The sequence below is a fragment of the Hyperolius riggenbachi genome, chromosome 1 (assembly GCF_040937935.1).
Source record: "Hyperolius riggenbachi isolate aHypRig1 chromosome 1, aHypRig1.pri, whole genome shotgun sequence".
Classification (NCBI taxonomy): Eukaryota; Metazoa; Chordata; class Amphibia; order Anura; family Hyperoliidae; genus Hyperolius; species Hyperolius riggenbachi.
In genome coordinates this window covers 446,916,467-446,942,460 of record NC_090646.1, presented here as the reverse complement: position 1 = coordinate 446,942,460, position 25,994 = coordinate 446,916,467, and the positions used below count along the sequence as shown (strand labels likewise).

The 25,994-nt window shown below is 43.1% G+C and overlaps 1 protein-coding gene across 3 annotated transcripts in view; it reads right to left on the bottom strand.

Annotated features, from left to right (window-relative positions):
• Window positions 1-4,447: 4,447 nt before the first annotated feature.
• PXN (paxillin) overlaps window positions 4,448-25,994 on the bottom strand; it is a 69,422-nt gene continuing 47,875 nt past the window's right edge. The window contains exons 7-16 of one of the 3 annotated variants that reach the window (XM_068238715.1): window positions 21,841-22,575; window positions 21,301-21,564; window positions 20,289-20,759; window positions 19,952-20,030; window positions 19,627-19,703; window positions 19,334-19,504; window positions 19,078-19,251; window positions 18,904-18,985; window positions 14,596-14,744; window positions 4,448-8,383 (exon numbers count right to left, since the gene is read on the bottom strand). In XM_068238715.1, the coding sequence (XP_068094816.1) occupies window positions 8,117-8,383; window positions 14,596-14,744; window positions 18,904-18,985; window positions 19,078-19,251; window positions 19,334-19,504; window positions 19,627-19,703; window positions 19,952-20,030; window positions 20,289-20,759; window positions 21,301-21,564; window positions 21,841-22,575 (2,469 nt within the window). In that variant the 3' untranslated portion in view covers window positions 4,448-8,116. Of the gene's footprint in view, window positions 8,384-14,595; window positions 14,745-18,903; window positions 18,986-19,077; window positions 19,252-19,333; window positions 19,505-19,626; window positions 19,753-19,951; window positions 20,031-20,288; window positions 20,760-21,300; window positions 21,565-21,840; window positions 22,576-25,994 lie in introns of all 3 variants that reach the window. The other 2 variants (XM_068238714.1, XM_068238716.1) reach the window with 2 other exon arrangements.

Below are 25,994 nucleotides of genomic sequence, written 5' to 3'. Positions count from 1 at the left end.
GATGGTCAATGAGATGGAAATAATTCTGCACTGATGCTGATTTATGCAAATGTATGCAATCCCTTTGCTGATGAAATCAAATAATTTGATATGTTAAAATTTGGTTTGGTGACTACAAATTAAAGGGTACCTGAGACGGATGAAAAGTAAAGTTTTATACATACCTGGGGCTTCCTCCAGCCCCCTTCAGGCTAATCAGTCCCTCGCTGTCCTCCACCACCCGGATCTTCTGCTATGAGTCCTGGTAATTCAGCCAGTCAGTGCTGTCCGGCCGCATGCCGCTCCCACAGCCAGGAACATTCACAGGTGTAGTAAGCTCCTGGCGGCGGAGTGTGTGCATGCGCACTACGCCCGACTGGCTCAAGTACCTGGACTCATAGCAGAAGATCCAGGTGGTGGAGGAGAACAACGAGGGACTGATTATCCTGAAGGCGGCTGGAGGAAGCCCCAGGTATGTATAAAACTTTAATTTCATCTGTCTCAGGTTTACTTTGTTACACAGTAGTACTATACTCTACATATGCACTCCCCACAGAGCTGCAGGGAATTCACTGAGAATGCTGAGCACATTGAACACAGAGGTGTTGTCTGTCACCCATAAACCTTGTTCAGATTGTGCATGAATAATGTGTATTAGTGGAAGAATCTCCTCATTCCCCTGCAGAGTACCTGTACATCATTCTTACATGTACCCACACATACATTGCCTAGGGCCTGATAGATGTTCTTTGTTCCGGTTTGTACCTTTTACAAGTACTCTTACCAAGGACTAGTTTTAGTCTAAAGGGAATAAATATAGTAGTCTACATATCCTTCTCACTTCAGTTGTCTTGTAAAATTCCTAAGCGTTGGCAGTTAAGAGACGGAATTTCATATTACATACTTTTAATCAGCAAAATTGTAATATGCAAATTAGAGGAGTCGGAGTCGAGGAGTCGGAGGAATCCTAAACTGAGGAGTCGGAGGATTTTTGGACCGACTCCACAGCCCTGAAATACACCCAGGATGCTAAGCCCTCAAAGCCAATGTACATGAGAAGAGTTAGTAGGTTTATGCCCATATCTGATCAGATACTTCTTTTGAAAGCTGCATAGCACCTGCATCCCCATCATCTGCTCTCTCCTAAACCCTTTCGACAAACTTTTTGAAAGAGTTAAATGACTGCCAAAGGACCTTATATATTCAGGTCTTACCTACTTCCACAGCACCTGCTCCAAGATAAAAATTTTAAGGCATATCGAAGTACTACAGATGTGTCTCCAAGACCACAATAGAGCAGCTGACTTAATATTTTATATCCCAGTGACTCAAACTCACATTGACTATGATGAGGCTAGAAGTCCAAGAATGAAACTTTGGCAACAGTCCTGAGGGCTCTTTCACACCAAAGCTCATTTCCTGCGTTTTTGACGCAAAGTCAAATCTTTTTAACCAAGGTAAAATGAAAGTCCATGGACTTTCATTCTAACCTTTCACATCCGAAGCTGCGTTTTGGTGTGTTGCGGTTCGACGCACCTGGGAACTTCTAATCGTTCGGAGCTTGAATTTTCCCATTGGGTGAATTAATTACTAGTGCTGCTAATCAGCGTCACACCACAACATCCCGATGATCATAACGCTTGCAGGAAATCGGCTCCTGCAAGCGTTCTGTGATGCGAAAGAAGCCCAAGATCACTGGGGACCCAGTAGTGGTGATGTGCTATTCCACAACATTTTATCTCACCTGTAACTAGTAAGACCTACTTAAGGGAGAACTCCTTCCAGTGCTATGTGTGGAAGTGTACAGGTATGCCAATCATACTTACAGGAGATAACATCTCTTGATCCACATTGGTAAAATGTAAGAATAATTGTCTCACTTATGCTTTGTGGCTACCTCATGGTCCATTTAGCTGATTGAATATAGACTGAAGTCACTCACTAAACCTTGGAATGAAAATGGTTTTCAGGGTTGACTTGGACTTTAAAGCCAGACTTCAGACAGGGTTATTAAAAGCAAAAAGTACCCCAAATTCAGAACTCATTGCATCTCTGTGTTTTAAGAGTAAAACAATGCAATGTAATACCTCCCGCTCCTCCTGCCCAGACTGAGCTCCCATGAGCCCTTGCTACTGTCTGAAAGTGCCTTGGCTCTCTTAAAACCTGTGGGCGTGGCTTGTTTAGTTTATAGGGAATTAGAGTGTTAAAACAAAAAAGTATTTGGCTTGAGGAATGCCCTATAAACAACAGGAAAGGAACACAATTATTCAATGAGTAAAAGTTCATCTCGGAATCACTTTAAGCTTAGAGCTAGGACAAAGGAAATTTAGCAACACAGACCCTACTTTCTGTATTCTACCACATTTCTACAAAGATCTGTTCTATGGGGACAATCTGCCAACCCCTTCACTGGCTGCCAATTACCCAAAGCATCCAGTGCAAATCCCTAACCCTATCATACAAAGCTCTACAAGAGCTCCCCCCAAGCTAGCTGTCCAGCTTCCTTGCTGTCACATCCAGGACTTCTCAGAAGTGTCACCTATCCTTAGGAATTCTCTCCCACAGCTTGTTCGGCATGTTCCAAGCCTGGAAACCTTCAAATGTACAGTGCTCTTAAAACCCCTTTTAAAACAAGCTTATATTTTTTATGGCATGGATTTCCTCCTAATGTTTCTGATGTCATTTATCAAAATTAACATATACTAGTATTGGTGATGTTTCAACCACACAACAATCTATGTATGCATTTATACCTGTGTTGCTGGATGTCCTGATTGTGTTGAACTACTCTGTTTTGTACAGCACTATGGACAATGTTAGTGCTATATTAATAAAAACATGGACTAAAATGGAAAATACTGGAATACATAAGTGATCCAACAAACCTGAATAAGAATGTACAATTCTCACCTGGGAACTCACCATACAGCCACTCCACTATTTTGTGATGAAAACAGACAAGCATTGGAAACTTAACTAACATCATTTTTTAGATGGAAATCTCACTTTCAATATAAAATTGCCATAAAGCTAGATCAGAGCTGCATAAGCTTTTTTTTTTTTTTTTAATTATAAAAATTATATTTTTATTTTGGAGCCCACCTTAAAATTTCCAAAACTGACAGTACAAATTGCATTTCTTTGTAACCATGGTAGAAATACATTGTCTGGGATTACCACCCTGCTGCTCAAGTCATTAGCTGCAATTAACAGGAGTCAATGTTACTCATTTTCAGCACTTGTACCAATCCAGTGACTTGACAGTAAAACTGAGGGCCGGTTCACACTCGGCACGCCTCTTGCCTCGCGATCAGCTCCACGATCACGATTTGCAGGCAAAATCTTGCAATTCGGCATGATTTGCACTTGTGATTCCCGTTCAATAGAACAAGAATCACAGCGCAATTGCCCCCCGAAACGCTGCATGTAGCCCATTTGCAATTGCTCAAAATCACAAACGCTGCTGTGTAAATGTATCCATAGGGATACATTAGTAGCAGCACTTTCCTGATCGCCGGCGATCAGCAAAGCGCTGAAAAATCACCCAGTGTGTACTAGCCCTGAGTTTCTGAGAGAAAACGCAGACACTCTACAATGTTTCTATGTGGTAATAAAATTGGGTAAGCAAGCTCAAATTGATTAGCCAACAATGCTTGTAAATGTATAGAGCCAACTGACTGCATTGCATTGTTTTTATACTAAACAAACCCATAAAAAAAAAAAAAAAGTAGTATAGGTTTTTGGACCACTTAAGCAGGCCATACACTGGCTCGATTCCCGGCCGTTTCGACAGCAGATTCGATCCTGGGATCGAATCTGCTGCCAATCGTTTGCGGTAAACGCAGCAGCCGATCCGATTTCCTCCCGAAATCGGATCGGTCCGTCGATCGCGCCGTGCGGGAAATTACCCTCGATCGCCCGCGGGTAAAGTGCGCGTCGCTAGCGGCGGCCGATCCGATCAAGTATACATTACCTGAGGCTGGCTCCCGGGCGTCTTCTCCACGCTGCACGGCTCTGTTCCGGCTCCATCCATCCCGGCGCTTCCTGTGTCACTGCAGTGACCAGGAAGTTCAAATAGAGGGCGCTCTATTTGAACTTCCTGGTCACGGAGTAACACAGGAAGCGCCGTAATGGAGCCGGAACAGAGCCGTGCAATGCGGAGAAGATGCCCGGGAGCCAGCCTCAGGTAATGTATACGGGGGGGACAGGCGGCAGGAGCAGCTCAGCAGATGGTGAATCGGTTTCAGGCTGAAATCGATTCACAATCTGTTTGCAGTAAAGGCAGCCATACGATCCCTCTCTGATCAGATTCGATCAGATAGGGATCTGTCAGCTGGTCGATCTAATGGCACATCGACCAGTGTATGGCCACCTATAAGGTTCACCATTCCTAGTCTAGTCATCAGTTCACATGTAAACATTGCCGAGTTCTGATAGCTAAATAAAAAAAAAATTAAGAAAAAAACCATGAGCATTAATAATTGTAAGATTTATTGCCATTTTCACAGAAGCATAAAAAGTTACATAAAGCAGCATGGAAAAAAAAACATGAAAAACAAATGATGATTTCATGGAAAAGTATTGCAGAGAATCAGTGGCTGTGTTTGTAGTTCCAATGATTGGTTATAGGTCTACAGTACAACTGCAATGTGCAGTAAAGCAAGTTCACTCTACCCACCACAGCTTAATCAATACAGTAAATGCATCTGCAAATGCCTCGGCACAACAGAAGGGCTGAACTTGGTAGAAGCAGTAATCCAGCTTGGGCTGCTCATTCATGGAACAAATGAAATGTAACATTACAGTTTAGAGGGGAGCATGAAGTATGAGAGCATACAGAAGAATGATGGCACAGTTAATTATACAATTGTGTTGTCCACAAACCACAATAAAAAAACATACCTTAAGTGGGGGAAAACGTGCAAAGCTGACAATTTTTTTAGAACCTCTCTTTCCTTCTTACACCGTATAGCGGTGTTATTACCTGCTAAGAGAAGTTGCCCTTGCCTGGGACTTAAAGGGGAACTGAAGAGAGGTATATGGAGGCTGTCATGTTATTTTTCCATTTAATCAATACCAGTTGCCTGGCAGCCCTGCTGGTCTATATCTCTGCAGTAGTATCTGATTAAAACCAGAAACAAGCATGCAGCTAGTCTTGTCAGATCAGACTTATAAGTCTGAACCACTGAAACACCTGATCTGCTGCATGCTTGTTCAGGGGCTATGGCTAATAGTATTAGAGGCAGAGGATCAGCAGGGCTGCCAGGCAACTGGTATTGTCTAAAAGGAAATAAACATGACAGCCTCCATATACCTCTCTCTTCAGTTCCCCTTTAAAGGGAACCTGAAGTCAGAGAGATATAGTAGCTGGCATATTCATTTCCTTTTCAACAATAGCCATAGACCCTGAACAAGCATGCAGACCAGAAGTTTGACAATATTAGCTGCATGCTTGCTTCAGGTCTGTGATTCAGACACTACTGATGCAGGACTGCCCGGCAACTAATATTTTTTAAAAGGAAACAATATGGCAACCACCACATACCTCTCGTTTTAGGTGTCCTTTAACATGGATGCAGTGCCAGTCTCCGCTCCTCTTCACTCCCATCATGATGTCACTCTTTTACCACATTCCCCATGTAGCTAGGGGGAAGGTGGCTAGAGTTTAAAACCACTCTTTGGGCAGAGATGGGCAGCAGCTGACACCGGCACTGCATTCCCTTGCTTGGCTTTTGCCCTGAGTGAAAGATAGGGGCTAACATGCCAATGCTAAAAAAAGAGTAAGAGAAGACTAATGAATTGCAAATACTGCACACACCCCATTACAGGTCATGTTCGGTTTAGCTTGTTTTTCCCCACTTCAAGTACAATTTAAACGGTAAAAGCACCCTGGTATAGGGCCAATATTGCAACACTGAAGCAATGGATAACATATGAACATGGCTCACAGTGAACAGATGTCACCTTTATCCTACAACTGCACTGGACAAAACAGGGAATTAGATTGTCACCAGCAGTTCTGTAATGGATTTGACAAAACAAGCCCATGTTGCTTTAGGCACAGATCTAAATATGCCATGTGATAAAACTGGTAAGAAGTGTGGTCGAAAATAGTTTTTTTTCTGTTTAAGAGAGGCTTCAGCTTGGCTCAATATTAACACCCTCTTCAGAGTACAAGTGGCTAAGACAGATGGAGCTTGAGAAGAATGTAGCCCTGGAGGTGTTTGCTACAGAAACTGGCTGCTAACAGACTCCGGACCAAGTATTCTGAATGTAACCTATTCTATATTGGCTAATTCATGAGTTTACACGTAGATAAAAAAAACTCTGTCACTGGGTGCTTACACAAGACTAAGAAAACATATGAATAGATCTGGGCCTTACAACACTTTTTGTTAGCCGAGAGTTAAAAAATTACACCTTACCTCACACTTGATATCCTTTCGGCTATCGGTATACAAGTGCTGCATATGTGCTCAAGACAAAACACAGCATAGACCCATTCAGTGCAACCTAAGCAGACCTAATTGGCACTATTCAATTTTATCTCATATATCCACATGTGCATATGGATTGCTACACTGTACACCAGCACGGATTTGTCCTGCAATGTGACCAACCGCATAACCAGAGCGTGTGGACCCCTATAATACGGGAGTAACTGGGCTGCCGCTTCCTCTCAAACCATTTTCAGAGAAAGGTGTGCAATTACTGTCTTACAATCCTGACACAGCACAAATTGTTCTGTATAGGGTAGCACTTTTCACCACATTCAACAGCCTGCCAAAATGTCACTAGTGTGAATCTGTCAAGCCTAATTTATTGAGCCAGGTGTGTGTCAACGCTTGACATTTTACATTCGACTAAAAAAAGTTTACAGACAGACATCTGAGCATAGCAGAAATGTGTAGGCGGAAGGCATCTTGGCCACAGTAACCAGTCATAGATTATCTTTGGCATTTCAAACAATCACATAGATTTAACATTAGCAGTGCATGCTGATGATTATACTTTGAAATGTTCAGACAATACTGAACCTCTGAAAATTCAACAGGAGTACAAAATTCAGTCACATTTGTCCAAAGTTACATTGCCCTGAACAGTTAAATGGGGCCTTCACAAATGTGGTAAGCTTTTCTTTAAAAAAAAATCTGAAAAAATAAACAATATAAAGTTTTTATGTTTTACATTTTGGCATTTGCTATTTATAGATGATTAAAGAGGCCTAATTCTTATTCAATACTGCTTTTTAAATTAACGAGTACCCAAAGTTGTTAATATAGTAAATTCACTCTAAAAAATACTGAAATGTTAATAGCCAGGTTTAATTAAAGCACAAAAAAATCCAGTCCTAATGGATTTTTATATAGGCATAATATATATATATATATACTTTATTCAAAAAAAGCTGATTTTATTTTGTCAATAAAATTGATTTATTCCAACGATAAAGAGAGCTTAATCTCAATAAGGAAAGAGGGTCATATGAGATTTAAAGAAAAAAAATATATATATGGATGGGAGATCAGCTACTCCCTATGAGGTGACGAGTTACCAGTAACTGTCAGTAGAAAACATTATTGCTGTAATTCCCAGACCAGGCCTTTTCTAGAACAGCTTTATCAATATAATCAAAGCTGACACCATCATTGCAATGAAATAGGACTTTCCACTATCATGCTAATCTGAAGAGAACCAACAGCAGATTCCATAGAAACCATTCTCTCTCACACACGCACACAGACACAACCCTTCATCGACTGCATAGAAGATTGTCTATCACCCATGCGCACTCTTTCTAAAGTGCTGCAAAAACCCACAGCACAAAGTGAACATGCCATAAAGTCAGCAACATACAAACCTAAGGATTTGGGGGTTCATGATTACTGATCAGTTATAACCCACCATAAAACAAGGCTGGGGCTCCCTCAAGCAGTGAAAGATGAAATGATTGATACCCAGAAATCAGCACATAAGAAGGAAATGAAGAAGAGTAGGTGAAAGGAGTATGCGATGCCACTCTCTACATTCTATGCTCCATTTCCATCAGCGTCCGGCTATTCAATAACCAACCGAGCAGCCCTGCAGGAGCTACTCACACCCTCAAGTGTGAAATGTTTGGATACAGTGCAAGGCTCTAACAGAAGAGCTTGATAAAGCAGTTCTGACAGTAAGGCTTGTCATTTTGCTCCTTGAAGGTTCCTTTGTTAAGCTGTTTAAGGCAGAAGGCACAGACAAAGTGCTCTGGATGGAACTTCTTCCCCATAGCAGTGATACAACGGCCAGTGATGGGCTTTTGGCAGCCAGAACAGAGTGATCCACGGCGTTCATGGTAATGCACCTCACAGTAAGGCTGCCCATCATGTTCAAAGAAACTCCCGTTAATAAACGGAGTAAAGCATTCCTGCAAAGAAAACAAACTTTGTTACTATAGTAACCACAATTTATTCATACATGTATTAAAAGCAGGAAACAATAAAAAACCCAAACTGTGAGCAACAAGAAATCACATTTATAAAAGTGAGTGAAAGAAGTATTGTGTAATCAAATCCTGTCTTTTGTGCTGTAATCGCAAATAGAGTTGAAAGGGTGAGCTACAGTAATTGTAAGAACTTCTGAATCAGGATATTTTTTAGCTAACCTAAAAAAAAAAAAAAAAAAAAAAAAAAAAAAAAAGTGTAAGCAAGATTTCAGCTGTATAGCCTTCGTTAGGCCTCAATCCTGTTCAGCCGAAAGCTTGCTTACTCTTATTCTTTTAAGTTAGCCAATAAATGGTATCATCCAGATTCAAAAGTTCTAGCAATACCCTACTGCGACTATGGTAATCGTGTACAAGTAAAATTCTTCATGAAAAAAAATCTTTACATTTAACATAGAAAGCACCATTTTTGGTCAGTGTGTAAGGCAGGGGTACATACGTTGACAATGTGGTAGAAAGAAGTATGCAAGGAAATTTGAAGGAAAAAAAAAAAAATAGGAACTACTATTGCTAACCCTTTAAAATACTACTCCAGGTAAAAATTAAAATCATTTGGCAGTCAGAAATACTGTATATAAAGTATATACGTGTTGGAAGTTTATAAGCCAGAAAAAAAATTATGTTGGCCACTAAAGATGCAATTTGCTGAACAATAGTTTACAAACGATTCTTCATATGAACGATTGGGATTGTTTGTGACCACTAATGGAAAAAAAAACGCTAAAAGAATTTTGCTAACCAATCCGATCAGATTCATGATCAAGCCCATCAATCTGATCAGATTGGTTCAGATATTTTTGTCCATTTTTGCCCAAACGGTCATTCCTGAACGTACATAAGAATTGTTTGTAAACAATTGTTCGGCAAATTTGTATTGTTAGTGGCCACCTTTAGGGAGATATCACACTTTAAAACCCATTTGCACTTTAACAAGTGCATTTTCTGCCTCAATGTGTTTATTGAGTAAATGTGCATCAGCGGCTGCTGCATAATACGTTTAATACAAAATCACAAACATACGTGCAGGGGAAAAAAGCAAACGGCTGCAAGTACGTCTTTTTCAGCAAACAGAAAATAGCATTAAATGCTATTGAGCCCACTGATTTACTAGAGCTATCATTTCTGTCATTTTCTTCTTTCTGAAAATGTATACAAGTAGCGTGAGCCTTGCCTTACTAACAGTTTCTCTCCATGTTTCCTCTCCATCTTACCTAAAAGTCTGGAGCAAGCTGCCAGCTTACATCTCTGATGACTAAAGCAGCTCAGAGTGCGGGGGGTGCAGAAAAGCAAAAGAAGCAGCAGTGAAGCCTTAAAGTGGCCATACACGTTAAGATTGTCATACAATATAGCAAACAGAACAATTTGACGCCAGAAACCCACTAGGAGCGATTTCTAATAGCTAGTAATTTGAAAAAGCTCTTGCTAATGCAATGCTATGGGGGGTTTTTATAAAATCACACCGCTCAAGTGGGATCACACCCATAGCATTACATTAGCAAGAGCTTTTCAAATCGCAAAGCGCTCAGAAAATCGCTCATAGTGCGTTTCTGGCCTAAATCTGATCAGAGAGGGATTTAATCCTCCAATACACCACCATTGCACCATGAAATCGATTGACTTGTTCCATCCTAATCGACCAAAATTTACCTTACATTCTGTTGATTTAGATCTATTTTATCGATCAAAATTACAATTGAAGCGGCTTGTTGCTTCACAGGCAACCGTCAAATTTTATTACAATGATCGAGTCTGATGGTAAAAAAAATTTGATGCGTATATGGCCAGCTTTAGTCTGTAGACTAACATCAGCGTAATGTATGCTCAGAGGTTCATCAATGAGAAATTAGATTAGTTTATAGGTTGAATTTGGTTTAATGCCTGCTTCATTTTCATACCCCTTACAGCCCTGTCAGTAGCTGGAAATGTGAGCAGGCAGCATGAGTCACTTGCTTGACAGACTTAAAGGGAACCTGAGATGGGGCCTCCAGGCTGATCACTCCCACTCAATCCTACTCAGACTCCCCGTTCGTCTGCAATTGGCCCCAGAAATTCCTTCGGTCCGAGCCAACTGCGCATGCGTGGTCTTGCCATTGGCAAGCAACTGGCGCTTTCACGTTGCCGGGATCATTTTGCGTAGCACTACTGCACTGGGGTAGGTTGCACCCAGTGGCGGTAGCGCACCTTCGCCGACAGGCTCTAACTGGAGGATTTTCCGGGGCCAGTTGCAGGGGGAATGACGACGACAAGGGAGCGATCAGGCCGTAGAGGGCTGGAAGAAACCCCTTGGTATCAATATATTTATTGTGGCCCCATCTCAGGTACACTTTAAAGAAGAACAGTAACCAAGGATTGAACTTCATCCCAATCAGTAGCAGATATCCCTTTTCCCATGAGAAATTAACTTGATTTAACTTTTTTCAAACAAATCATCAGGGACATCTGTATGGCTGATATTCTGGTGAAAACCCCTCCCACAGTGTGATGGCAAGACCTAGGTCCTGGCATCACACTGTGGGAGCAGTGTTGCATTGTGGGAAAGAACAGCCGTTTCCAACTGCCAAGCAACCACTATCTCCCTATGTGCATATGTATATCTATAAAAACAACAACCTTTTAGCTGATCACATTGTTAGGGGGTGTGGTTATAAATAATGGCAGTTGGTGCTATCTGTTTTTTTTTTTTTCATGTCTGCCAGTAGTAAAGAGGATTACGTGCAGGCTGGCGCATTGTGGATCAAACAATATGAACAAATTACATGGCGAATATCACTCATTTTCTGATCGCTCTTCTATTTTTTAACTTTTCACTTTGTAATATATTAATTTATTTTTTCCACTTTTTGCTAAAGTTCCTCTTTAAGTAAAAATAGGCAAGAAACAGAAGGAAGCTGTAACTTTCATGCTGTAGGATTAACTCCAAAATCCATGTGTAGGTTACTTTTTTTTTTTTATACCAGCATTGTGTCAGTTGAATTGCCTAAAAGGCATTCTGGTCATTTGGTTTCAAGGTTACTTCCCTGGAACAGGGAGGTGCGTTCTGAACAGTTATTCAGAAATTGTTAAAGAGGAACTCCAGTGAAAATAATGTAATAAAAAAAGTGCTTCATTTTTTTACAATAAATTATGTATAAATGATGTAGTCCGTGTTTGCCCATTGTAAAATCTTTCCTCTCCCCAATTTACATTCTGACATCACGTGGTGACATTTTTACTGCTGGCAAGTGATGTAGCTGCAGCTTTCTGTTTTGACAGTAGAGATGGGCCGAGCCTCCGATTGTAGGTTCGCGAACCTTCGCGGAAGGTTCGGTTCGCGGAAAAGTTCACGAACCGCAGTAGACTTCAATGGGGATGCGAACTTTGAAAAATAGAAAAATTATGCTGGCCACAAAAGTGATGGAAAAGATGTTTCAAGGGGTCGAACACCTGGACAGGGGCATGGCGGAGTGGGATACATGCCCAAAGTCCCGGGGAAAAATCTGGATGTGACGCAAAGCAGCGTTTTAAGGGCAGAAATCACATTGAATGCTAAATTGCAGGCCTAAAGTGCTTTCAAACATCTTGCATGTGTATACATCAATCAGGGAGTGTAATTAGAGTCCTGCTTCACACTGACACACCAAACTCACTGTGTAACGCACCGCAAACAGACGGCCGTGCTGGACTGATGCGCAACATGGCCAGAGTGCAGGCCGTGGCAGTTTTCCAGCCCATATGGTCGCCTGGGCTGTGGTAGCTCAATGATAGAACAACAGTGACTGTCCAGCTGATCAAATTTGGTCTGTCCACAATGAAGCAACGACCTTATTATCTTCTTGTATGTAGGTAGGCATAGGTAGGAGTCCCAGTATAGGTAGGTAGGTAGGCATAGGTAGGAGTCCCAGTATAGGTAGGTAGGCATAGGTAGGAGTCCCAGTATAGGTAGGTAGGCATAGGTAGGTGTCCCGGTAGTTAGCCATTCATAGGTAGGAGTCCCAGTATAGGTAGGTAGGTAGGCATAGGTAGGTGCCTCAGTAGTTAGCTAGGCATAGGTAGGAGACCCAGTATAGGTAGGTGCCTCAGTAGTTAGCTAGGCATAGGTAGGAGATCCAGTATAGGTAGGTAGGCATAGGTAGGTGCCTCAGTAGTTAGCTAGACATAGGTAGGAGACCCAGTATAGGTAGGTAGGCATAGGTAGGTGTCCCAGTAGTTAGCTATTCATAGGTAGGAGTCCCAGTATAGGTAGGTAGGTAGGCATAGGTAGGTGCCTCAGTAGTTAGCTAGGCATAGGTAGGAGACCCAGTATAGGTAGGTGCCTCAGTAGTTAGCTAGGCATAGGTAGGAGATCCAGTATAGGTAGGTAGGCATAGGTAGGTGCCTCAGTAGTTAGCTATTCATAGGTAGGAGACCCACTATAGGTAGGTAGGCATAGGTAGGTCCCCTAGTATAGGGAGGTAGGTAGGTGTTCCTCGTATAGGTAAGTAGGTGCCCCAGTTAGGTAGGCATAGGTAGGTGTCCCAGAATAGATAGTTAGGCAGGGCCTGGCTGGCACAGTAATAACAATCACCAAGGTCCAACTGCAACAGATAGGGCTGTATAATGTCAGTGTCAGGGGGGGGGGGGGGGGGGTTTGCTCCAGGGCTTAGTGTAGCCTGAATGGCTACAATGTGCCTGCTGACTGTGATGCAGAGGGTCAAAGTTGACCCTCATAGTGCATTATGGGGCGAATCGAAGTTCCGCAAAAGTTCGCCTGCTCCAGGCGAACGCGAACCCCCAAAGTTCGCCTGGAACCGTTCGCCGGCGAACCGTTCGGCCCATCTCTATTTGACAGTTGGAAACCGCTGTAAACAGCTATTTCCCACAATGTAACAAGGTTCACAGACAGGAAACTGCCAGGAGTACCACGGTCCTCAGTTTCTTGTGGGAGGGGTTTCACCACAATATCAGCCATACAGAGCCCCCTGATGATCAGTTTGTGATGTGGCAAGAAGACAGAACATTAGGAAAACCGGAACTGCTGAATGACCACTGCAGAACACCCGCTCTCACAGTAGTGCCAACCCGCTTCTTTCTTTGACACTTGCATTGATCAGTTTGTGAAAAGGAATAGATTTCTCATGTAAAAGGGGGTATCAGCTACTGATTGGGATGAAGTTCATTTCTTGGTCACGGTTTCTCTTTAAGACATCACAGCAACTAGGTATACGTTTTTAAAGAGTGTGCAGAGACGTGCTCCATATTCCCCTTTCCTTTAAGGAACACCTGAAGTGAAAATAAACTAATGAAATAAGAAATTTTAACCTCTTGACGACTTTAAGTGAACCCGAGGTGAGAGAGATATGGAGGCAAATACATTTATTTCCTTTTAAACAATACTTGTTGCCTGGCAGTCCTGCTGATCTACTGTATTTGGCTACAATATTGTCAGAAACCCCCGACCTGCTGCATGCTTGTTCAGGGTCTATGGTTGACAGTATTAGAGGCAGAGGACCAGCAGGGCAGCCAGGCAACTGGTATTGCTTAAAAGGAAATAAATATGGCAGCTTCCATATTCTCACCTCGGATTACCTCGGATTCCCTTTATAAAGATATTACACAGTTTTATTTTATATTTAAATCTACTTTTTACGTTTTTACTGTTTTATTGTTTTTGCTCAATGCCACTTCCATTGAAGTATGTCAGAGCTCAAATCTATGACCTATTAATCATTTTATCTCTTTCCTGCTCTCAGAAGCCATTTTCTGTTAGGAAAGTTGTTTACAGTTGTAATTTCTTATCAGTGAGGGTCACACTGTGGTCTGACCCAGTTCTGACTCACATACCTGATGTTTAACTCTTTCAGGCAGAGAAAGAATAAAAAAGGAACGCAGCATAGTTATTTGTGAGCTAAGCACTGTACATACACATGTCTATCTCATCATGTCACGTCACCTCGGGTATTCTTTAAAAGGTCAGAAGAAAATTGCATTCCTGTTATTCATAAATGCTGTTGGGAACACTTTTGCACACTTGATCTGATATTTTGTTAGGTCAATGACACAGATATAGGGGACAGCGTAGGAAATTTTAAATGTTCACTACAGCCAGTTCCAGAAAACTGAATTCTTGAATGTACAGAGCTACTGTTCCAAGATAAAAAGCGAGAAATAAAGATGCTTACCCTGCATACAAAGCACTCCGGATGCCACAAAGTATTCAGAGCGGATATATAATTCTCCAAGATGGCATGGGTGCATCCACCACACTTGGGGGCAAACATATCAAAGTAATCCTTGCGACAATAGGCCTTACCATCTCTCTCATGGAAACCTGTGAAATGGTGGATAAATTAGAACAATGAAATATATATATATATATATATATACATATACACTGAGTAATTAGGAGCACAAAGACTAGAACTGGGTATGGCCTCCCTTTGCCCGCAAAGCAGTCTCAGTTCTTTGTGGCATGAATTCCACAAGATGTTAAAACACACTCAACATTCTGTTCTACATTACATGATCGCGTCAAATAATTTTACATTCATGTTCTGTATCTGATGTTCTACCATATTCCAAACCACCACCAGCCTGGACTGGTCACAAAAAACAGAACCGGTCCACGGATTTATGCCAAATTCACTACCAGCCGTGTGCCTAAGCAATGCTCAAGATTCATCAAACCAGGCTACATTATTCCGTTCTTCCACTGTTAGGGCTGATTCACATAGCGAGAGCTTTTTAAGCGCTAGCGATTTGAAAAGCTCTGTCACATAGCGAGAGCTTTTTAAGCGCTAGCTAATTTGAAAAGCTCTGAGTTGCATGAGTTTTCCAAATCCCTCATAGCATTCCATTAGGCCAGGGTTCACGCTTAGCACAATAGCACGAGTTTTCCAATATGTTCTATGGGGAAAACTCATGCGATTCTGCTAAGTGCATCCCTGGCCTAACGGAATGCTATGGGAGATTTTTACAAAATCACATCGCTCCATTAAGAGTACACACATAGGATTACATTAGCAAGCGCATTTAATAATCACAAACGCTTAGAAAAAAGCTTGTAGTGTAAACCAGCCCTCAAGCAGGGGACACACTTGACTGTTTTTGTGCGCATTTTCTGCACAGAAAAACTGACAACTCAAGTTAATCAATGGGCTAGTTCACACTTAAGGAGACCCTGTACTGAATAAATAAAAAAACAAAAACAAAAAAAAAACCCTCTGGGGGATACTCCTCTGGATCCTGATGAGGCTTCCCCCGTCCTCCGATGTACCGGCAATCCAGCGCTGTGTCCCCCAGAAAAGCGGCGAGGTAAATATTTACCTACCGCGATCCTGAGCAGGCGGATTAGCAGCTCTTCATTCAGGTTAAGGCGGAAATAGCCGAACCTGATCATATCTGCTCTACTGCGCAGCAGGGCTGTGGAGTCGGGGCAATTTTGGGCACCCGGAGTTAGAGTCGTTGATTTCATAAACTGAGGAGTCAGATGATTTTTGTACAAAATCCACAGCACTGTGAAGTATTAGACTAAGGAGTCGGAGTCGAGGAGTCTGAGTCATTTTGGGTACCCAGAGTCGTGGTTTCATAAACTGAGGAGTCGGAAGATTTTTGTACAGACTCCACAGCCCTGCTGCGCAGGCTGGAATCGTTTGCGCCCGCGCAGTAGAGCGGATATGATTGGGTTTGGCTATTTCTGCTTTACCCGAACGAAGAGCCGCTAGTGCGCCTGCGCAGGATTGCGGTAAGTAAATATTACTCGCGCAGGTGCACGCTTGTCAGGATTTGTCAAGGGACTGGGGGGGCCATCGCTGGATTACCCTAAGCTACGGAAAATGGTGAGGCCTCAAGGGGGAAGCCTCATTGGGACCCTGAGGCTTCCCCCTCTTCCGTAGCTTGGGGGAATCCAGCAATGGTTTAGATTTGTAAGGGAAAAGCTTTAAAAAATATTTTCATGGGCTAAAGTGGGGACATATGCATCATGGTTATAGATTGGGTCGGAGGCACAAAATTAGACTTCTCACATGAAAATGTTTATTTCAGGGCCGGTTCTAGACAGGCACATATAAGGGGGCAGACAGAAATTTGCAGGGGGCATAAAAAATAACCCTGCGCCGCGCCAAAAAATGGGCGTGGTCATGCAGCAGACCGTGGGCGTGGTCATGGGTGGGGCCAAATATACATGACTTTAGCAGTGGTGTTAAAGGTCTGCTGGGATAGTTTGAGCTCTGCTGTAGTGTATCCCCCAAAAATATATGTGATCTGACAGCATTTCACCAAAAATACACTGCCAAGTTGCTGATGTATGGCACCCTTAAAGGAAACCAGAGATGATTGATACTGTTTTATACATACCCAGGTCTTCCTCCAGCCCCATGCACACAGATCGCTCCCACGCCGCCGTCCTCCGCTGCCTGCAGCTCCGGTATTGGGTCACGTTAGTTCAGCCAGTCTGCGCAAGCGGAACTGCGCTCTTTACATATCTCTCCAGCGACCACCGGAGAGATACATAGAGGGCACACTTCTCTTGTGTAGACTGGCAGAACTAACGGGACCCAATACCGCAGCAGCAGGCAGCGGAGGACGGCAGCGTGAGAGCGATCTGTGCGCATGGGGCTGGAGGAAGCCCCAGGTATGTATGCAACACTGTCAATCATCTCTGGTACACTTTAAGACATTCTTAATAGGAGACCAGCAGCAGCTACAAATGATTAAATTAGGATACACAAAGCTTAAGAAGCTAGGACAGGCAGTGAAAGAGTTAATAAAAGAAAATGCAAGCTGAAGTGAGCAGAGCAGATAAAAGAGCAGAGGGCAGGTCAGTCAGTGAGACTGAATAGTGAAAGGAAGGGGGGGTGAGCCATTACACAGGGTATACCTGACCTCTGTGCGGATTGTTCCTGCTCCCTGAGCTGCAGATAGGAATCAGTTATTAATAAAAGAGTATCCCCTGCCCACCAATCATCACAGTAATGTGGGCACAGGGTCCTCAGTTCAGTGTGGGAGGTCAGGGGACTCATACATTATACACAACATAGCGTCCATCAGCAGCACACAGGCACAGTCTGACAGGCTGTGTCCTGTGTATGCAGAGAGCTGGGCAGCTGGGACTGGAGACATAAATCACTTGCCTTTTCCTCTCATGTCTCCCCAGCGCGCCCATCGCTCTCCTTCAGACAGATACAGATACTTGTGGCTGGCTGGCCGGTGTCATGTCAGCTATTGCAGCCTCTCAGATTTTGCAGCCCCGCATGCGCAGTAGGAGCCTGCGCCCCATTACATTGTGCAGCCACGTGTGAAACATCCTAAATATCTCCACTTCCGCACCACGTACACCCCCGAAATTTGCAGGGGAGGGAGGGGACCCCCACATCTAGCTCTGTGCCGAATTGCAGCCGCCGAGCCCCGCTGGTTCCCGAGACTGATTGCAGCAAACCTATCTCGGGAACTACCGGGGCTAGGGGGCTGCAATTCGACACAGAGCTGGATCTGTGGGTCCCCTCCCTCCCCTGAAAATTTCGGGAGTGTACGTGGTGCGGAAGCGGAGATATTTCAGCTAAATAATGTCTAACTTCCCACTGAGCATGCGCGATACTCAGTGAGGAAGGCTGCTTCCGGGCTGCAATATCTGACATTACACCGGGATCACATGGGGCCGGGCAGCCAGTGAAAGAGCAGAGTGTCTCACTCCTCTCTCACTGGCTGCCTGGCCCCATGTGATACCCGACCAGGCTACTGAGTGTCTCTATCTCCGCCCCCTGCACACAGCACAGCGGAGATAGAGGAGATGTGACTGCGTTCCACGGACCAGGAAGCAGCAGCATATTTGAGGAGGCAAGAAGTCTATTTGAGGGGGCTCTGCCCCCTCTTGCCCCCCCCCCCCCCCCCTAAAGCCGGCCCTGGTTTATTTAGTTGCCTGCCTGGAGAAGAGTTTAAAAGTACTACCACAAAATTTCCCTGAGTAAATTGCATTATTTTTCCTATGTCACTTACAGTAAGTAGGTAGTGAAAATCTGACATCTGTCAGGTTTTAGACTAGTCCATCGCCTCATGCAGGCTTCTCAGTTACTTCTTTATTTACAAAAGCATTGACTAAACAGCAGTTGTTGAGTCAAGCTGCCAAAATAGTGTGCAAATAGGTAGGGAAGCTGGCTGGAGTATTTGTATAAATCCTTTCCAGGGAATGCTTTTGTAAAAATAAAAAGGTAATACTGAGATTCCTCTTGGGAAGATGGGCTAGTCCAAAATCGGTCAGATCTGGCAGCTTTTTACAACCTACTGCAAGCATCCGCAACATAGGGAAAATTAATAATTTAAAGTGCATCTTACTGGGAAAAATCTACACTTAATATATATGTATTTTTATTGCACAATTTTTCACGATAGTGGCCCTTTAAGAACACACCCACCACTCATTGAAGCACATGCAACAAAACAGGTTTGTCACTATTTTAACATCAATGCTGAGATGTTTTATTTGAGCAGATTACCTTCAGGTCCAAAAAAGGCTCCACATTGTGCACAGAAGAAGTGTTCAGGATGCCATGTCCTATCTAAGGCTGTCACAACTTTCTGTTAAAAAATAAATAAAAAAAAAAAAAAAGTGTATATTACATAGAACAAAGAAAATGTCAATGTGTTACATTACAAAACGTAGCACTTACATCCAGTATTGGTCCATTACAGTAGAAACAACGAGGAGAAAACAGATTGTGATAGTCTTTTTCACAGTATGGTTGCCCATCTCGCTCAAAGAAGTTGCGTGATCCAATTTCCTCCTGACAATGAGTGCACACAAAGTGTTCAGGATGCCAAGTCCTTCCCATGGCTGTGACAACCTATAAAAGGAGATATGATCAATACTAGCTAGAGATACACAAAGAAACATCTCCTCCTTCAACATTAAAAAGACCTACTTACCTGACCTGCTATCGGCTTTTTGCAAGCTCCACAAACACCCTTAGCTACAGTTGCCACTCCTAGCTTGTTAAGGTCAGACTGCAGGCTGCCCAGCATGTTGTCTAGTTGACTACCTGGCTTTGGAGCACTGGAAGGAGGAGAACTGTTCACAGTTTTCCCTTGAGCCATGAACTGTAAAGACACAAAATAAAGAACAGGCTTCTGAGATAGGATACATGTGTATCTTCTACACACTCAATTTTCAGTTGGATGAACAGGTTTAAAATGTTTTGTGCATTACACCCAGTATGTACCAAAGATGTTTCGTTAGCGGCAGCCAACTCCCTAGAGTAGGGATTGCGAAAATCATAACCATGTATGAAATCCTGCTCTTCCTGTGGAGGCCACGAAGGCAAAGGAGGAAGGAAAGCAACCGATGACTAAAGACCAACACAAAGAGAGAAAGGATGACTGTCACTACACAAGAAGTCATTCTAGCACGCAAATTGGCACACTGACAAAATGCATGCATGGTCATCTATTGATGAAAATTTGAGTTTACATGCTTACTAATTTTCATATCTTTAACAGACCAATATTTAAACACTGCACTCTTCAAGTACACACAGAGTGAAAAACCTGCCTTTTCTGTAAGAGGGGGGCTCAGCGGAGGACGTGCGGCAAACACTGCCGAACTAGCGGCAGAAACAGGAGACATCTGTAAGAAGGTTCAGATTGGTAATACAGAAAGTGTCAACTGAACGAGCACCACAGCACAACACTGGAAAACTGACAGACTGAAACGTCCAGGCACAAGACAGACATCCAACAGAAAACATTACACATCTTAAATATTCCTTATTATCCAGGCACAAGCTACTATATATTCCATAGTCAAAAAGTGTTCAAATTCAACATGCTTTGCTACATTTTCAATAAAAGCCCTCATATCACAGCCAGTATTACTTATTCGTGCCTGAATTGGTGGAAAGAGTGGATGGTCATCTGTCTGGCAGGCAACAGAAACGCAGGATTTCGGTGCAGGCAAGGTTCTTGAAGGTGTAGAGGTGAAGAGCCATGGAGCAGGACACTCTTCCCAACAAGGAATCTGGGATTCTACCTGCAGTGGTACCACTCTAGATAAATCTTGATAATCATCACTATAAGTCTTCCAAGAAGGTGGGGGTTGAGGGGGTAATGCGGCCAATGCTGGAGCATGCACAGGAGGGAGTGAAGGGGGCAAGGGAGGGGCAGGAGGAGGAAGGAAGGCAGAGGGTAAAACATTGGTCATGGAATTGGGAACAGGAGTAGTTGTAGGAGGGGGAGGAGGATGAGCTGGAGATGTAGACTTAGATACAAGTCTTGTTGACTGCAATGTGCCAGGTGGAGAAGTAGCAACAGAAAATGTTTTTCTCATGAGCTGTGGAGAATCCGGAGGAATAATTATCTGAATGAGAAAAGCAGGAAAGAAGAGTATCAGTAAAAAATTTAAGTCTATGTGTAATTTAGATAAAGAGGAGTTTTTTTTGTTTTTAATGCTGTGAACAATGCCTTTGCTCATATACAGCAAGAGATGAATGAGAAATAAGTCACTAAAGTAGGTCCTACCACAAGAATAGATTTCCAAGTCAGGCAGGGGTGCAAGTTTCAGAAATGCATTGCAATGCAAGAAAAGCAGCCCACTGGGTCAGTTTACACAGGAATCTAAAGCCCATTTGAACTTATTCAAAACTTGTGCAAAAACTGTTCCTCAGTGCTCTGTGTGTTTAAGCCACAGCTTTCAAAACAATTAACCACACATTCTTAATGAGGAAGTATTGTGGTTGCATCTTTCTACTATGGTATTTATGCTGAGCTCTAATTAGATGCAAAAAATAAAAGGGTTAAGTCCCTTGCACAGCATTTGTTAACATGCAAGTGTTTTTTTCCAAACCATCAATAACGCTTGCAAAACAAAATATTTATTCCCAGTATCCTCCTTCCACTACCTTCTCAATCCTTTGTTCTGATGTTCGCACATTTTTAGCAGGCTGAGATGTAATAATCACTCCCTCTGTAAGCCAATTATCTTCCGGGGTTTTGCAAATTTCCTGCCTGTCTATACCAAATCGCCCATGTAGTTCTTCAATCAGTCGGTCTTGTGATGGACTCTTGTTATATATAGCTGGACCAAATTTCCTCCGAGGAGAAAGGTCTCGAGACATTGGATGCACATTAGGACTTTCTTTTGTCCTTTTGATCACCGTTTTCATCTGAACAATAAATACAATGTTATTTGACAGCATCACAAAAAGTGCAAAGTGCAATGACCACTTCCATCCTCTAAGGGCACACTACATACAGGGAGACGCATCAGTTGTCACCACTTTGGACATGATTATTATAAAATACAAATTGCCAGATGTGTTAGAAGTCATCTCTTTCTTCAAACAACAGTTTATATTGGTCAGCAGGATCCTGCATGCATCAATGGTAGCAGACATTTTGGACATACACATGAAACCATGCACAGAACATGCCACGCTTGCCTGACGTGAGGCTGAAATTCGATCCCGTGCTGTAGTCTCAGGAAGTACAATCTGAGCAGATTCCTGTGTCCAAGAAGGGTCCATATATGTTGTGTCAGACTGAAGACAAGATGTAGAATTCGATTGAACAACTCCATTGTAGATAGTGCTATCACTCTGATCACCAGGAGCCAGGGTTAATTCATTGTTATTGTCTAATGCAATATCCAAACTTTTCAATGGGACTTTAGTTTCTTCTGGGGTTGAATTTTGTGGACTGGCTGGTTGGTCTGAGACAGTTTCACTATCAACAGTTACATGATCAAACGATTTTAACACAGATTTGTCTTGTCCAGCAGGCAGCTGTAAATCATAAATTCCATCAGGTTGAGCAACATTCACAGACTTCATGTATTCCTCACGAAGGACCTGAACCTCCTTCTTCACTGGAGGGTTCTTGAGAAAGCTTGGAAGGTAAATGTCAGTTCTTAGACTGTAGGCACTGAAAGGACTGATGGAACTTTTATCATTACTTACATCAATCTCTAAACCATGGCAGGGAGGAAGTGGTCCTTTCTTAAAGGGGGATGATGAGAGAGAGCCTTCTTCCTCATCAATATGCAGAAATACACTGGGACTTCTGGATGCGAGTGCATCACATACACTCTCTGTGCCTGCATGCAAGGTTGTGGTGGACAATGAACTTGTAGGGCTATAGCAGAATTCAGAAAGAGGCTCAGAAAAAGTATGGCACGTCTGCATTAGAAGCAGAAAGGGAAAAATGTCAAAAATAAGCATAAAACATTACTATCAGCATGCTTGTGATAAATACTGTTTGAACACCAATTTAGCAAGAATGATTGTGCTATGCAGTCCACAGCTCGTTTGCATAAGGAGCTTTAAACATATAATGTATAGATGAACCTTACAAAAATAGTTAACTTCAACTGTCTTAGATTTATGGGAACCTTCAGGTCAAGTGCATGCAAAACCTTTTATTTAAACAGGCTTCTTTAACATCTACAGTACTTCAATATACAGCAGGAACCAAGAAACCCAAAAGTTAGAAGCACTACTACTTACCCACAACTGCATTTCATTTCTGGCTGCAGTATTTTGGTATAAAGGTTTGAGCCCACTATAATCTCAAAGGCCTACTAGAGAAGTCAAAGTTTTCTTTCTATTAAGGATCGAGACAGCCACTGGAGGCTTTGTAGCTTGTGCTGCAAATGTACACAAATTCAGTATGGAATTCAGTTTTACACACATAATGTAATTAGGACATTGCAGTCTGCCAATAAAGCATCTGCAGAGAAAAAAGGAACTATTTGAAAGTTACTAGACCTAGAGGAGTCTTGCATCTCTTCTTCAGCCTGCTTGCATCAACTCACTCATTTTCAACTCATTTCATAGCTGCATTCACATAAATGTGTATAAAAGTAGCCAGACAAGGCACTTTTTTGTTATGTTGCCAACAACTGCATAGTGTAAGATCATTCTGATTATAAGGGAGTAAGCTCTATTACTTAAAGAGAACCCGAGGTGTGTTTAAAGAATGTTATCTGCATACAGAGGCTGGATCTGCCTATACAGTCCAGCCTCTGTTGCTATCCCAAACCCCACTAAGGTCCCCCTGCACTCTGCAATCCCTCATAAATCACAGCCATGCTGTGAGGCTGCATTTACATCTGTAGTGTCAGTCTCAGCTGCTCCCCCGCCTCCTGCATAGCTCCGGTCCCTGCCCCCGTCCCTTCCCTCCAATCAGCAGGGAGGGAAGGGATGCAGGCGGGGACTGGAGTTCTGAAGGAGGCGGGGAGAGCAGCAGACTGACACTATAGAGATAAACACAGCCAGCTCTGACAAGCTGTTTGTCAGCAGCGTGGCTGTGATTTATGGAGGGATTGCAGAGTGCAGGGGGACCTTAGGGGGGTTTGGGATAGCAACAGAGGCTGGGCTGTATAGGCAGATCCAGCCTCTGTATGCAGATAATATTCTTCAAACCCACCTCGGGTTCTCTTTAAAACCGCCTTCATATCAGTATTACAAATATATAAAATAAGGCTTTCCTTTATGTGAGTATATAAAATACATGTTTCTCTTTTAAAATCCTCTTTAATATCAATGCCCAAACTGAAATGCCGCATCCCCGAGGCTGAACAGTAAAATCACCCCAAGCTCCCTGGGGCACATTGCGGGGAGCCCTTCAGTGAAGAAGCAGAGGTTTGGGCTGTAGCTCTGCCTTTACACGCATCCATCTGCGCTGATCGCCGCCTCTCCCCGCCCTTCTCAGTCTTCTCTCACTGAGAGGGGTGGGGGAGAGGCGGCAATGAGCGCAGATTGACGCGCAGGGAAGCAGAGCTCCAGCCCAAACCTCTGCCTCCCCGGGCAGCAAAATCCACGACCAGGAAAGGCGTGGATTTTTGCCCAAGAGTTTGGGGTGATTCATTTAGTGCTCAGCCACGGGGATGCAGCGTTTCAGTTAGGGCATTGATATTAAAGAGGATTTTAAAAGAAAAACCTGTATTTTGAAAGACTTCAGAGTCTCTTTAAAGTGTAACTGAGCCAAAGGTCGGGTACAAAGAGATAACTAAAGAGAGGGAAGCCTCACCTCTTCTGGCATCAGCCCGGCAATGCATTAGCAATGCACATGCACAGTAAGCCAGTGCTACTGCACAACCACGCTGATCACAGAAGAGGAGCGTGGCCACAATGTGGAGGGGGTCAGCAGGTTTCCAGTGGGTCAGCAGAAGACAGAAGGAAGCCTCAATGGGATCCTGAGGCTTCTCTCTCTTTAGGCGGTTATCTCTTTTTGTACCAGAGCTTTGGCTCAGGTTCCCTTTAAGAAAATCTGAGCAACAGATGAAAGCAAAAATACATATTTTATAAATGACTTTACAAATAAAGGTGCAAAGAAAAGCAATAGTAGTGTCACTAGACATAATCCTGCATGCAATGTGTGCTATACAGAAACGTCACTTGAGTATAGCCAAGGCACATGATCCGTTTTCTATGGGGATGGGAGGAGGTACGACTGTGTGGAGTGGCGTTTGGCAGGCAGGGTAAGGAGGGGGCATACATATTTTAGAGGCTTGTTAACCTGAGTACGTGGGGGTGAAGCCAATAGTTAATATTGATAATGTTACGGATCCTCTTCTATTTATATGCCCAACACTAACCTCCCTCCCTAGCCGAGCCCTGTGCCAACATTCTACCAGGGTTGTAGAGTCGGTACAAAAATCACTCGAACTCCAAAACCTCAGTTTATGAAACCACCGACTCCCACTCCAGGTACCCAAAATTGCTCTGACAACAGAGCCCTTGCAGGGCTATGGAATGGGTAGAAAAATAAAATCTGACTCCGACTACTCAATTTATGAAGCAATGGACTCCAACTCCACAGCCCTTCATACTACAGTTAAAGCCGGCACACAGCTACAGTGTAGCCGAGCAGCGGCTATTCAATAGCCAAGAGCCAGTGCATCTCTATAAAACAGCCCTTCACTGGCAGCCGAGTTAACCTTTCATGCACGGAGTAGCAATTCTTCAATAGTTAAGCACAGACACCCAAGTTAATGACCTGGGGCACCACAGCCACAAGTTTACAATCTATGGCTGCAACTCCAGGGAAAACCATCTACTGTACTTTTGGGACACTGTTGTAAGTGGTTGAAATGTACAGCATTTTTATTGCGGTGTCTCCATCAATTAGCATCCTCCCAACCCTACAGAGAAAATTGAAGGAATCTCTCCAAGAGGGACAAAGGCAGCCCAAAAAACTTTTTTTGTGCGTGGAAGTATAAGAAATTCTCAAGCTTTTTATAGCAGTACGTCGATTCCTGCTCCTGGGGCCACCAGTTTTCTTTATTCTGTTGCGTACTACTGGAGCGTGAAGAACGGAGTTTCTGATTGCTCTCTCTTTCCCTGTTGGAAACTTCTTCCCCTACTTTCTGTCTCCTACCTAAATAACAAAGCTGCCTGATATAAACGATAAAAAGTGTTCCACTGCAGATGCATTTTCAAACAATGATTCAGTTTGGAATTCACTTTGTATCCTGTTTTCTTTCACATGGAAAATTATAGGTACTGTATACCAAAGGGAAACAGATACAAAACTTGTGTGAGCATTGGTCATGGAGAGAATCTGAAGACATAACAACAAATGTTTAGGTAACACC